General features: G+C 52.1%; 1 protein-coding gene across 1 annotated transcript; it reads left to right on the top strand.

Annotated features, from left to right (window-relative positions):
- The first annotated feature begins 2,503 nt into the window (after positions 1-2,503).
- On the top strand, positions 2,504-12,037 carry CKAP4 (cytoskeleton associated protein 4). The gene is made up of 2 exons (XM_067697827.1): positions 2,504-3,081; positions 9,559-12,037. Exons 1-2 carry the CDS (start codon positions 2,629-2,631, stop codon positions 10,888-10,890), a joined length of 1,785 nt encoding a protein of 594 aa, XP_067553928.1. The 5' UTR covers positions 2,504-2,628; the 3' UTR covers positions 10,891-12,037.
- Positions 12,038-12,790: the final 753 nt, after the last annotated feature.

Below are 12,790 nucleotides of genomic sequence, written 5' to 3'. Positions count from 1 at the left end.
GATGAGTTAGTTTTCTGATTTCCTCTGCCATCTCCTTTCCCCTCTCCTAGGTCAGAGCTGTAGGCCCAGAGCTAGGCGTTTTCTACAAGAGCTCCTGGTATTTAGCAGGAGTGGGAACGTTCCTCTCTGTCTGGGGCAAATGATTATATTTCCAGTCCAGAACCTGCTATAATCTACTCTGGCCTCCCACACGAATAGCGACTCTTCGCCTGGCTGGCTGGCTTCTGTGAACCTCTGCAATCTGGACCCACTCCACCCAGCTCAACTCTCTCTTTCCTAATCGCAGCTCACACCCTTTGTGTCAGACAGGTATCCTGGGCTCACCCCATTTCCGCCACAGAAATATCCCCCCTGCTCCTCCTATGCAAATCCATTCTTCAAGGCTTTGCTCAAGAACTATCCGCCTCAGACTTCCCCACATGCTGCCCAATGGTTTGCTTTCCAAGTTCCCTTTACATTTATATTCTCAACTACACAATTTAGTCTTTGAAATGTTTTCGCACATTTCTCCAAATGTAATGCAGGCCCCTTGAGGGCAGGCACATGTGTTCATTCATTCACGAGTGACTTTTAAAAGCGTCTTTTTTAAAAAAAAATTATTTATTTATACTTTGACTGCAGTGGGTCGTTACTGTGAGTGGGCTTTCTCTAGTTGCGGCGAGTGGGTTTCTCATTGTGGTGGCTTCTCTTGTTGCGGAGCACGGGCCCTAGAGCGCAGGCTCAGTAGTTGTGGCTCGCGGGCTCTAGAGCGCAGGCTCAGTAGTTGTGGCGCATGGGCTTAGTAGCTCCTTGGCATGTGGGATCTTCCTGGACCAGGGCTCGAACCCGTGTCCCCTGCATTGGCAGGCGGATTCTTAACCACTGTGCCACCAGGGAACCCCGGGAATATGTTTTTAAAAAGAAGGAATTGGGAGAAGTTTCCAGGCAGAAGAAACAGGGTTCCTAACGCACAAGCACACACAGACACCAGATTCAGGAGTAAAGTAGCTTGTAGAGTGGAGCTCTGTCCCTGCCACAGCACTAACTAGCCTTATTGAGAGTGGGCAAATTGCTTAATTTCTCTAGGGCCCATTAAAGGGCACAGGCTCTGAAAGGAGCAGATCACGGTTCAAATCACGGTGTGTGAGACCTTGCGCCAATCAGTTGGGGCGGGGCTCAGCCTCAGTTTCCTTCCTATAAAGTGGGTAAAATAATTCCTACCTTAGAAGCTATCAGTGAAGTCTGGAGACTATATATGTAAGTTGCTAAGCATAGAGCCTGGCATTATTATATTTCCTTCTACCAAAGTAGGGGTGACCCTGATCTGCTTCCCTCTCATTGCAGAGGCTGCTGGTTTCCCAGCGTGCAGCCCAGAGCCTGTCCGTGGTAGGGGCTGACGCCAGAGCGTGGGCCCCCAAAGAGAAAATTGAGCTGAAGGGCCTTCAGAAAAAACTCAACAGCGTCGACGGCGGACTGGCTGGGCTAAGTGGGCCGCTCAAGTCTTCTCTTCAAGTCTTCACGCAGTCCGAGAATCTTTGGTTAACTTCCCTTAAACATGCCCCTGGAGCCAACTGGTTTTCAGAAAGCCCTTTCTGCCTCCGCCTTCAAACCCCAGGAAAGGGACAAGGTCCAACCACCGGAGGCTTGGCGGGTGGGATGGGGGAAGGGGGGTGGGGATTTCCCCAACACCCCGCAGAAAGGAATGGGGGGGTGTTCCCGCCCCTTTGCTCCCACTCCCAGGGGCAGGGCTCCTGGGGCGCCCCCCTTCATTTCCTCTCTCCGCACAGGTCCATAAAGGAGCGGGGCTCCCACGTGGCCCACTGCACCGGGTCTTCCCCGGCTCTCCGCTCCGCCTGGCCACCCCCGTCTCGGCCGCCTATCCCCGGGGCCCCCGGGGCCTCAGCTCAGTCGCCAGTCCCAGTCCCAGTCGACCCAGCCCTCCGCCCACTCCCTTCGGTCACTCGGCGCCGGTTCCCGCCTCCGTTGACCCAGCCCGGTCGCTCCCCACCTCGGCTGCCTCCTGCCCCCCCCCCACCTCAGCCGCCTGCCCCGACCTCCGGTGACCCTGCTGGGACACCACCCTCGCCCCCCCGCCCCCACCGGGCCCCAGTAGACCGCGCTCGGCCACCACCCTCCCCTCCGCCGAACCCCCAACCCCCGACCCCCGGACCCTGCTGGGCCGTCCCTCTCCCTTCGGCCACCCCCATCCCACCCCGGCTCCCGTAGACCCCGCTCGGCCGCCACCTTTCCCTCGACCGTCCCCTCCCCCCGACTTGGTCCAGCCCCCTAGACCCTGCGGAGCCGCCCCGCGCTCGGCCCTCCCTTTTTGGGGTCGTGGCGGCAGGGGGAGGGGCCGCCCGCCGGCCCCAGCGTGCGTGGCAGGCGCTCCCGGCTCTGCTCTGCCGGCCTCCCTTCCCGGGAGGCGGGATCGGCGCCGCGGCGGCGGCGGCAGGCCCCCTCCTCCTTCCTCGCTCGCCCGGCCTCCTTCCTCGCCCGCCCGTTCGCTCTCTCTCTCTCCCTGCCGCTCCGACGCCAGCAGCGCCCGCGTGCCGCTCGCCCAGCCCCGGGGGAACCCGAGGAAGTTTCCTGGGCCGCGCGCCCCGCTCGCTCGCCTCGCAGCCCGCGGCTTCACTCGCCGCCGCGCCCGCCATGCCCTCGGCCAAACAAAGGGGCTCCAAGGGCGGCCACGGCGCCGCGAGTCCCTCGGAGAAGGGCGCCCACCCGTCGGGCGGCGCGGATGACGTGGCGAAGAAGCCGCCGCCGGCGCCGCAGCAACACCCGCCGCCGCCGCCCGCGCCGCACCCGCAGCAGCAGCCGCAGCAGCATCCGCAGAACCAAGCGCACGGCAAGGGCGGCCACCGCGGAGGCAAGTCCTCCGCCGCTGCCGCCGCCGCCGCCGCCTCGTCCTCCGCGTCCTGCTCGCGCAGGCTCGGCCGGGTGCTCAACTTTCTCTTCTACCTCGCCCTGGTGGCGGCGGCCGCCTTCTCGGGCTGGTGTGTCCACAACGTCCTGGAGGAGGTCCAGCAGGTCCAGCGAAGCCACCAGGACTTCTCCCGGCAGAGGGAGGAGCTGGGTCAGGGCTTGCAGGGCGTCGAGCAGAAGGTGGGTACCCCGGACCCCCAAACGCCGTGCGCCCGGCGTCTTGCCCACGCACCCACGGCCGGGCCCCCTCGTGCCCTCCCGGCCGGGCCCCTTTCTGGCCTAGGCCCGTCAGCGGCCCGGGGTGCCCCCGCCCCGGCCCCTTAGTTCCAAAGCAGTCCCCAGACCCTCTTTGTTAATGGCCGCGGAGGAATCGGCCCCGAGGGATGGACCGCTTCGAGGATGGTCTGGCCGGCCCGGGAGGGTGGGCCAAGGGCCTGTCACAGGACATTAGCGGTGACCTGTAAGGAAGCCGGCAGGCTCTGGGAAGCCCATTCTTTTTGGATTAGGAATCGCTGAATGGGCAGAGTTGTCTGAAGAGGAGGTTGGAAGGGAAGCCAGCGCATCCCTGGAAGCCTCGGGCAAGGCCGCACCTCTGCTCTCCCAGTGGGAGACATCTGAGCCAGATTTCAATAGACCTGGAGCCTGGGGAAAGAAAAGCTAGTAGTCTTACTCATTTGTGTAGTTCTAATGAAATAGCTCATCTCTTTAGGCTCCTTGCCCTTTATTGGACCAGTGTACCTATGTGGGCCTTGGAAGTAGCATATTTCAGCTTTAGAGGAAAGGAAAAGCCAAAAATACTAGGTCATACTGGTGAATAATACCACATTTATATGGTGTTTAGAAGGCTTACTCACTTATTATCTAATTCTCATGGGAGCCCTGGGAGGGAGGACTGGCAGTTTTGACTCCATTTTCCAGATCAGAAAATTGAGGTTCAGAGATCAAGTGAATTGATTAAGACCCCAGCTCTTGAATGGCAGACTGCATGACAGTGTCTAGGCCACTGCGGAGTGCAGGGTCCACAGGGGCCTATTTCAGGTATGGATGGACCTCCCTTTCCACACGAAGTTGCTTAGGTTCCACCCTTTCTGTTTTTTTCCTACACCAAGTGCAGCTCCCTCAGCCTCATTCCTGCGTCCTCCCCTAATGTCATTGCTCAATGAGAGTTGGTTGCATGATCGAAACAAAAAATCCCGCCACCACTTCTGAGCCCGGAACTGCTGCCTTCTTTTCCCAGCATGCTGCCTGCCCTGCCAAGTTTCTATCGACTTGTGTGGAATATGCAGGACTAGGAATTTCCTCTTAAGACTGGCAGAGGGACTAGAGTGAGTCATCTCCATGCTGCAGACCAAGGGAGGTGACTTTTTCGAAGGGAATTAAGTAGGCAGTGCTGCTTTTCCTATCCTGAATGTCAAATCATTCTTAAAAAGTAGACATACTGCTGGAGTATAATCACTAGCCTCTCAGTTTCCTCTCTTCGATCCACCCACTTAACCAATCAGTCATAATATTTGGTGAAGTCTATGGTCATATGGCTCCTCGTAGGCCCTGTGGAGGGTGCGAAGGTGCAGAAGACAAATCCTATTTGTGAAGCAGCGCACAGGTGGGTTTCAGTTGAGGGTAACTGCTGTGCGAGTTCAGAAGAGAGAGAGGGTGGAGTTTGCCCAGGCCCGTATCCTGGTGGCCAGGGTAGTGCCAGTCTAGATCTAGATGGTAATGGATAACTGTTGAGAGAAGGAGTGAAGAACAGACAGGTTTGTTTGGGGGACAGCACGTGGCTACCCTGCCTGTAGCAGAGGAACATGTAGGAAGCTGTGAGGGGGAGGGGGAGGTCGAGGCCAAGATGGTGGAGGTCTTGAACTGAGGTGGAAAAAATTGAACTTTATTCTCTCTGCTTCCTCCCTGCCCCTCCCTTATTCTCCTTTCAGGTTCCCACCCCTCCTCCATCACAGCTTTGTACAGAGTCCTTTCCTTTCGGGGACTCAGGTTTCCCATGTCCACATTAAGGGGAGGGCTCTGTCCAGATTTTTAAGAGTCCACCTGGCTGTAAACCATTGAAATCATGACCTTTCTTTTAATTTAGTGGCGTAATCAAGCTAATAATTAATGCCTCACATTTACTGTGCACTCATCTCTTTTGACTGTCACAAGCCCAACAGGTACGGACTGTTATGATCCCCCTTTCACAGATGAGAAAAGTGAGCTACAAGGAGGCTAAGGAACTCTGCGTGGTTACACACCTAGCAAGTGGCAGGGCTAGGACTCAAACCGCAGTGAACTCCTAGAACACTCTTAACTAGTCGCTTGTTCATTGTGCTGTTTTTCCCATGCCTTGCCTGCTCCTGCTACCTAGTAGGTGTTCAATTAATGCTTACTTCATTGACTTGGAACTCAGAACATGCCCAGAACGGGGGCATTTGGCACACAGGATCTTCCACAGTGTGTGGCCACTTCCCTCTGCACCTCCGGGGTGGCCAGGAAATGTTATTCTGCATTGAGGAGTGCGTAGTGATGGATGGGCCGTCTGACAACCTAAGTCTGAGCCTCTCACAGCCCTCTCTGTGAGGTTTGTTGGGGGCTGGGGTTTGCTTCTTCGCAGGGACATATTCTTACTGTATTATTTTGTTCATAATTAGTCTTCACTGTGGGTCAGGCATTCCCAGCCACCCTCTGAGGCGTTAGCACCATTTCGTAGATGGGCCAGTTGAGCCTGGAGTGGTTGTGTTACTCATTCAGGGACGTGCAGACCCTCAGCGGTGGAGTCAGAGCAGTGTGACTCTGAAACATGCTACTCCACTGCCCTTTTGGGTGCCCACCTGGTCTCTCTTGTTCTCAGATGCTCTCGGTATTGGGACACGGCCCAGGTCTGCTGAATGGGCCAAGAGCCTGGTCTGTTCTTATCCTGAAGATTAAGCAGGCACACGTGGGTGCAGGGCTTCAGAAAATGTTGGTAGTTCAGCTCTAGGCCCTCTGAAGGGCCTAGGTTGCTCTGGCAGATTCAGGGTGGCGTAGAGTATAGGAGTAGGCTTAGGCCTGGTGGGGACAGTTTAATGAGACTAAAAGCTATTTGTGGACGAGTGAGTTCTCTGGTCGTATTTCTTTGTTTTCTCATCTTGACTCTGGGCTAGGAGTCAAGGCTTGAGGCTGAGGCAGCATCTCCTCCAGGCACTCAGTGCACTTTGGACATGCTTCTGCCTGAGCGTATCACTGGAGGCTGAGCGCAGGTTCTAAAGTCAGACATTCTTGGATTTTGATGCTCAGCTCTACCACTTCCCAGGCTTCTGCTTTGTAAAATGGGGATTAATAGGAGCTACCAACTCATGAGATTATTATCAGGGTGGATTGGGATGATGTCTCTGAAGTGCTCTGCATAATCATTGGTGTACATCAAGTGTCCTGTTGAATGTGAGCCACCACTGTTCTCTTCTCCTACCCCCTGCTGTGAGCTCCTTGATGACAGGGAACCTGTCTTAGCGTTACTTTGCTCTGGCATCTTGTCCACTACTTAGTGGGTATCCCCCATATGTTGGGGAAACATGTATCCACTGCATATTGATAATTATTTTTTTTTAATATTTATTTGGTTGCACTGGGTGTTAGTTGTGGCTCGTGGGCGCCTTAGTTGCGGCTTGCCAGCTCCTTAGTTGTGGCTCGCTGGCTCCATAGTTGTGGCCTGCATGTGGGATCTAGTTCCCTGGCCAGGGATCGAACCTGGGCCCCCTGCATTGGGAGCGTGGAGTCTTATACACTGTGCCACCAGGGAAGTCCCCTGCATATTGATTATAATGAGGTCTTTGCATGTGAAGGTGAACAGCTCACACCATCATAGGGAGACACTTTTTGTGCTCTTTTCAGTGTCACGGGTTGATTTGTTCGGTTTCATCCATAATTTCTGATCTAGTCCCCTTCCTAGCCATTTGTAAAGAGCCAGCCCAGGTTAGGAGTGACAGTCAGGGGTCGGGGGAAATGGACCAGCTCCGTCTTCGTCAGGCCTTTCTCTGTAAATGCGTTCATTCTTTGATTCATTCAGAAAACAGTGATGAACGCCTGCCATGTTGCAGGTAGTGTGCCTACCTGTTCAAACCTTTGTTCTGAATGCTGTGCTCAGAACAGGCAGGTTCTGTCATTGAATAACCTAATTTCAGAGTTGAGCTCTAGGTTATATTTGGTTAAGCAGGGAAATCGTCTAGTATTCTGGAGTCCTTGAGAATCTTATTCTAATCTATCTTAAAATCACAAACCGGTGGAAGCCAGAAGGACTTTAGAAACCTATTTGTTAATAGATGAGGAGCTCGGGACTTGGAATATGAGTGTGACTTACTTGTGTGCACAGAGCTGGTGCTGGAACTAGAGCCCGGGGTCCTGTTCACATACCTATAGCATTTGCCCTTTGGCATTGGGCCAAGGGTGGGCTAGGAATCTCCAGACTTCTGAGCTACTCCAGAAGAAAGATTAAATGATAACGAAGGTGACAGTTACTGTTTATTGATCATTATGTGTTAGGCACAATTTAAGCACTTTACATATTAATACGTAAAGTGGATTAAGCTCACTTAATCCTCACAAGACAAGCCTATGACTTAGGTACAGTACTATCTTTGTTTCCATCCTGTGGGTTAGGAAACCAAGGCACAGATATGCTAAATAACTTGCCCAAGATCACGCAGATAGGAAGTGTCCAAGCTAGGATTTGAACATGGGCAGTCTGGTTCCAGAACCCATGCTATTTTATTTTTTTTAGCTGTCCATCATGGAAATGTTCAAGCATAAACAAAAGAAGAGATCAATATAGGGAACACTATTTTCAATAATTATCAATTTTTTGCTATTTTAATTTCATCCCCTCACCAGCCCTTCCTCCTCCCATTTTTTTGTGCTCTTTTTGGGCTGGAGGTGGAACAGTATGGGTCTGAAGCACTCTATTCCACCACCGTGTTGGATGCACACCTGGTTGTCCTGTTCTCAGATGCTCTGATGCTCTCAGTATTGGGAAATGGCCCAGGTCTGCTGAACGGCGTGAGCATGGGCAGAGAAGCTGGCCTGTCCTTCCCTGGAAGAGTCAGTGGGCACAAGTGGGTGCAGGGCTTCAGAAAATATCGTCAGTTCAATTCTAGACCCTCTGAAGGGCCCTTGTTGCCCTGGCAGACCCCGTGGATAGTGATCTAATTTTAATTTTGACTGACACATTAGTTGACCCAAAGTATTCTGGGATTTATTTCTAACAAATAAAGAGTTCCTTTCTGTTCTTTCCTTTCCCTCTCCTTTGCTTGTTTCTTTTGGCAAAACACAGTATATTACACCTAACAAAGTTAACAGTAGTTCTTGATTATCACCTGATACCCAGTCCAAAATCAGATTCCCTGACTTTCTCAAAAATATGTCTCTTTTACAGTTGGTGTGTTTGAAGCAGGATCCATATAAGTCCACACATTGCATTTAATTGAGAAATCTCTTAAGTTTCTTTTAATCTGTAATAGTTTCTTATATTTCCTCCTTTAAATATGCCATTTATTTGTTGAAGATCCTGATTATTTGTCCTGCAGAATTTTCTACATTGTGGATTTGACTGTATCCTCATGGCATGTTTCACTCTTGTATGTTTTCTGTGAATTGGTGGTTAGAGCTAGAAACTTGACAGATTTGGATTCTCTTTTCTTCTCTCTCTTTTTTTTTGGCAAGAAAGCATTTTAGGTGGTACCATGTGCCACATCAGGATGAAGCCCAGACCATTAATCGTCATACTCAGCCTCTCAGTGCATTAAACCTGCTCCCGGGGGTGGTTTCCAGGTCAGACCCTGTTTAGGGTAGAATTTATTTCGAATGAAGGTGTAGTGGCAAATAGGATCATAGTGTGTTCACAAAGCCAGAAAATGCTAAGGGTCACCGTCCACTGGTCACATTTTCAGGTGAGGACAGTGATTTGTTCGGGGCCACACAGCTATAGGCGGTGAGCAGAGACCTGAACCTTGTCTCTTGCCTCCCTGCCCAGTGTCTCCCATGTGCCTCAGCTTTGTTTCTAGAAAAACTTGAGACTCTTTCAGTTGCAAGAGCTAAAAATTCAGCTTAAACTGGCATAAACAGAGATGGAGGAAGGGAAAGAATTTATTGGCTCAAACAAAAAAGTTCCAGAGTAGGTTCCTCCAGTATAGCTGTATCCAGAGATTTAAATTGTGTCTTCAGAACTTGACCTTGCCATCTCTTAGTTCTGCTTCCCTCTGTGCTGGCTGGATTTGTAGGCAGGTGTTGGTCATGTGCTGGTCTGAGCTGTTCCAGGCCTCCCTCATCCTATGGGTAGCAATCCCAGTAGAAAGCGGTTTCCCTTCCCAATAGTTTTAAGAGAAGTCTTGGAATCGATTTGTTGGTCTGGTTTAGGCCACATGCCCATCCACGGGCTAATCACTGTGGTTCCAGGAGCGGGTGGGAAGTGGGTGGACAGAAAGCATTGATTGGTCAGGCCTGGAGCATTTGGAGCTGGCCTTGGGGTTGGTCCCCCAAACCACATGGGCTATGTGCAAGGATGGTTCCCTAAAGGAAAAATTATGGTACTATTCTGGAAGAGGAGGGACCTGTAAGCTGGGCAAATGAAAAGAAATACAACTGAATTGCATAAAACCCATCAGCTCTTCTCCGTGGTTAACATCTGGATTTTGGTTACAGGTGCAGTCTCTGCAAGCCACGTTCGGGACTTTTGAGTCCTTCGTGAGAAGCTCCCAACATAAACAAGATCTCACAGAGAAAGCCGTGAAGCAAGGGGAGAGCGAGATCAACCGCATCAGTGAAGTTCTGCAAAAACTCCAGAATGAGATCCTCAAAGACCTCTCAGATGGGATCCACGTGGTCAAGGACGCCCGGGAGCGGGACTTCACATCCCTGGAGAACACGGTGGAGGAAAGGCTGACCGAGCTCACCAAGTCCATCAACGACAACATCGCCATCTTCACCGAGGTCCAGAAGAGGAGCCAGAAGGAAATAAACGACGTGAAGGCCAAGGTCACCTCTCTGGAAGACTCGGAGGGATACAAGCAGGATTTGAAAGCCTTGAGGGAAGCAGTGAAGGAAATACAAATCTCGGTTAAGTCCAAAGAGAAGGACATTGAGGCCCTGAGAAGCACAGTCCAGACCATGGAGTCTGATGTCTACACGGAGGTCAAAGAGCTGGTGAGCCTCAAACAGGAGCAGCAGAGGTTCAAGGAGGCGGCCGATTCGGAGCACCACACCCTGCAGGCGCTCATGGAGAAGGTCCTCCGGGCGGAGGAGTCGGCCGCCCGCCTGCCCGAGGAGATCCGGAGACTCGAGGAGGAGCTCGGCCAGCTGAAGGCCGCACCCCTCAGGCCGGAAGAAGACGGGGTCTTCAGACCCTCCGAGGCCTTCGAAACGCTTCAGAAGGAGAGCCAGGGCTTGGACTCGCGGCTGCAGAGCGTGGAAGATGGGGTGCAGGCGGCGCGGGCGGCCTGGGAGCACCACCGCGAGACGGTGGAGGCGCTGCGCTCGCAGAGCGAGGAGCAGGCGCGGCACCTGGCGGACCTGCAGGAGCGCGTGGCCAGCCTGGGCCCCGCCCACGACGCAGACGTTGACGCCGACGCCGGTGGCCTGGCGGGCAGGGTGCGCGGCCTCGGTGAGGCCCAGCTCTCCCTGGTCGGAGACGTGGACGAACTGAAGCGTCGCATGGCCGAGCTTCCCGGCGCCGTGGAGGCGCTGCAGAAGGTGCAGGAGCAGGTCCGCACACTGCTCACCCGCGACGCTGCCGCCGCGCCCCCCCAGGACCTGCTGGACAGACTCTCCTCTCTGGACAACCTCAGAGCTTCCGTGGGCCAGGTGGAGTCGGACTTGAAAATGCTCAGGACTGCCGTGGACAGTTTGGTCGCGTACTCAGTGAAGATTGAGACCAACGAGAACAACTTGGAGTCAGCCAAAAGTTTGCTAGAGGACCTGAGGAATGACCTGGATAGGTTGTTTGTGAAAGTGGAAAAGATTCACGAGAAAGTCTAAATGGATTGCGTGGGCAGGGCGCGGATGGCGAGTCCAGTTTCTCACGACCAAAAAATGTGTTGTTCGCTCCCGCGCCCCTCCCCCCAGGGCCTGGTCCCTCCCGAAGAGCCGGCCACACCACCAGGATCACTGGGGCTTTCTGTGTTTCTGTGCCCGTTTAATTTATTTACGATGGTTACCACGCGCTATCGGTTGCGCAGGCCTTCTGCTTCTGCTTTGGTTGGGTTTCCCGAAGGCCCAGCCCCTGTGCATCAGAGGTGCCTTCTAGAAGGGATGTTTCTCCCTAGTGTCAGGGAAGAACCGTAGTGGCTGCAACCGAGGATAAACGGAAGCAGATTAACCTCAAAAACCCTGCCTGGCTGGAGGATTTCAAGTAACAAAAAAAGGGGGAGGAGGTATTTTTTTTTCTAATTGTCTTTAAGGAAAATTCATTTCACTTTTTTTTTTTTTTTAGTACTTTTGGCCAAGGTTTTCATGAGATGTCACTCACTTCTTGTCTTCCACTTTAAACTGGTTACAGTTCATAAATGGCAGCTCTGAATTGGGAGGGGGACAAGCCCCTCCATCTTTAGTTGAAAAGAATCAGCTGCTTGGTGGTCTGTGGGGTACGTGTCTTTTCCATTCCTGAACCATTTCTCCATCTCAATGATAACTATGCAAAAGAATCCAGACGGTTCAGAATGTGAAGGCACAACCCGCCCAGAGTCCCCTGTGGCCGACCTATGTCGCCTCTTGGTAGGGTCCCCAAATAATGTGTTTAGAGTAAGGGTTTAGAATTCCTGAAAAGGGAATCCTTGGATTCGTTAAAGAAATGTATTATGAGAGCTGCTCATAAAGGCATGGGCTGCCTCCCTGGGGAATGGAGGACACATCTTCATTTTACTGCGATGTCCCTGAAGAGGTTTGCTGTCAGCAGACCCCATTCATCAGTGAGGAACACGTGCATTTTCTGTAGCTGTTTGCTGTTTCCCTTCTCCTTTGAGCTGTACCGTCCTTTAATGGCTGTCTTGCCCTTTAAAAAAGAAAAAAGAAAAAAAAAAGGAAAAGAAAAAGGAAAAAAAAGGTTTGTTTAGTTTACTGTGAAATGAACTGTATGGCTTATTTACAGTATTTTTAATTCTTAATAAACACTTGAGCTTTGTTATGACTTTTCCAGAGTGGTTGCTTTCTGAGAATTTAGTAACTTTGAACGATGTATGTTATTAACATGCAGTATTCAGGATTAGAAAGATGGGTAAGTGTTCAATTTTAAGACTATTTTTTTCCAATTCTAAAACCAAGACGGACTCCCTCTTAGGCCTGGGGGCATAGTTTTGATTGATTATTAGCAGGTTTATTTATAGGTCATTGCTTGACCCCAACTCTTAGCTATAGCAGAGGGTCTCAACCCTGGCTACCTGTTAGAATCTTATAGGAGCTTTTAGAAATGCCTGGGGCCCATCCCCATGGATTCAGATTCAGTGGGTGTACAGAGGGCTGGCACTAGCATTTTAAAGGCTCCCTTGCTGATTCTAATGCACAGCCAGGTTTAAGGACCACTGTCTTGGACTATCTTGGTGACCTTTGGCCCCCGTGTAAACCTGGGCATGTTTCCTTTACTTGCCAGGTTGCCATCCACCTGCCACTTAATAAGGGACACTGTTTACTGAATTGAGTACCTGTATGCCAGGCGTGGTGCTTAGCAGTTCATAGGCCTCTGTTTATTAATCCTAATATTTCCCTGGAGGTAGGCAGCATCATTCCCCGTTTTACAGAGGGGCAGCAGGCTGAGAAGCATCATGTGTGATCACTAGCTAGGAAGTGGCAGGACTGAGGTTTGAGCCCAGTCCCTGCTCTTAGCTGTGACAGCATCCTCCAGCTTCCAGCAGCACAAGTACAGGGTCACATTGACCTGTGCAGT

Source organism: Pseudorca crassidens, chromosome 11 (assembly GCF_039906515.1).
Source record: "Pseudorca crassidens isolate mPseCra1 chromosome 11, mPseCra1.hap1, whole genome shotgun sequence".
Taxonomy (NCBI): domain Eukaryota; kingdom Metazoa; phylum Chordata; class Mammalia; order Artiodactyla; family Delphinidae; genus Pseudorca; species Pseudorca crassidens.
This window is presented reverse-complemented; position numbering and strand designations above follow the sequence as displayed.

Excerpts from the sequence above, each read along its gene's own strand:
- CKAP4 (XM_067697827.1), top strand. The coding sequence starts at position 2,629 with ATGCCCTCGGCCAAACAAAGGGGCTCCAAGGGCGGCCACGGCGCCGCG. Across the intron at positions 3,082-9,558 it reads TGCAGGGCGTCGAGCAGAAG|GTGCAGTCTCTGCAAGCCAC; the intron begins GTGGGTACCCCG and ends TTTTGGTTACAG.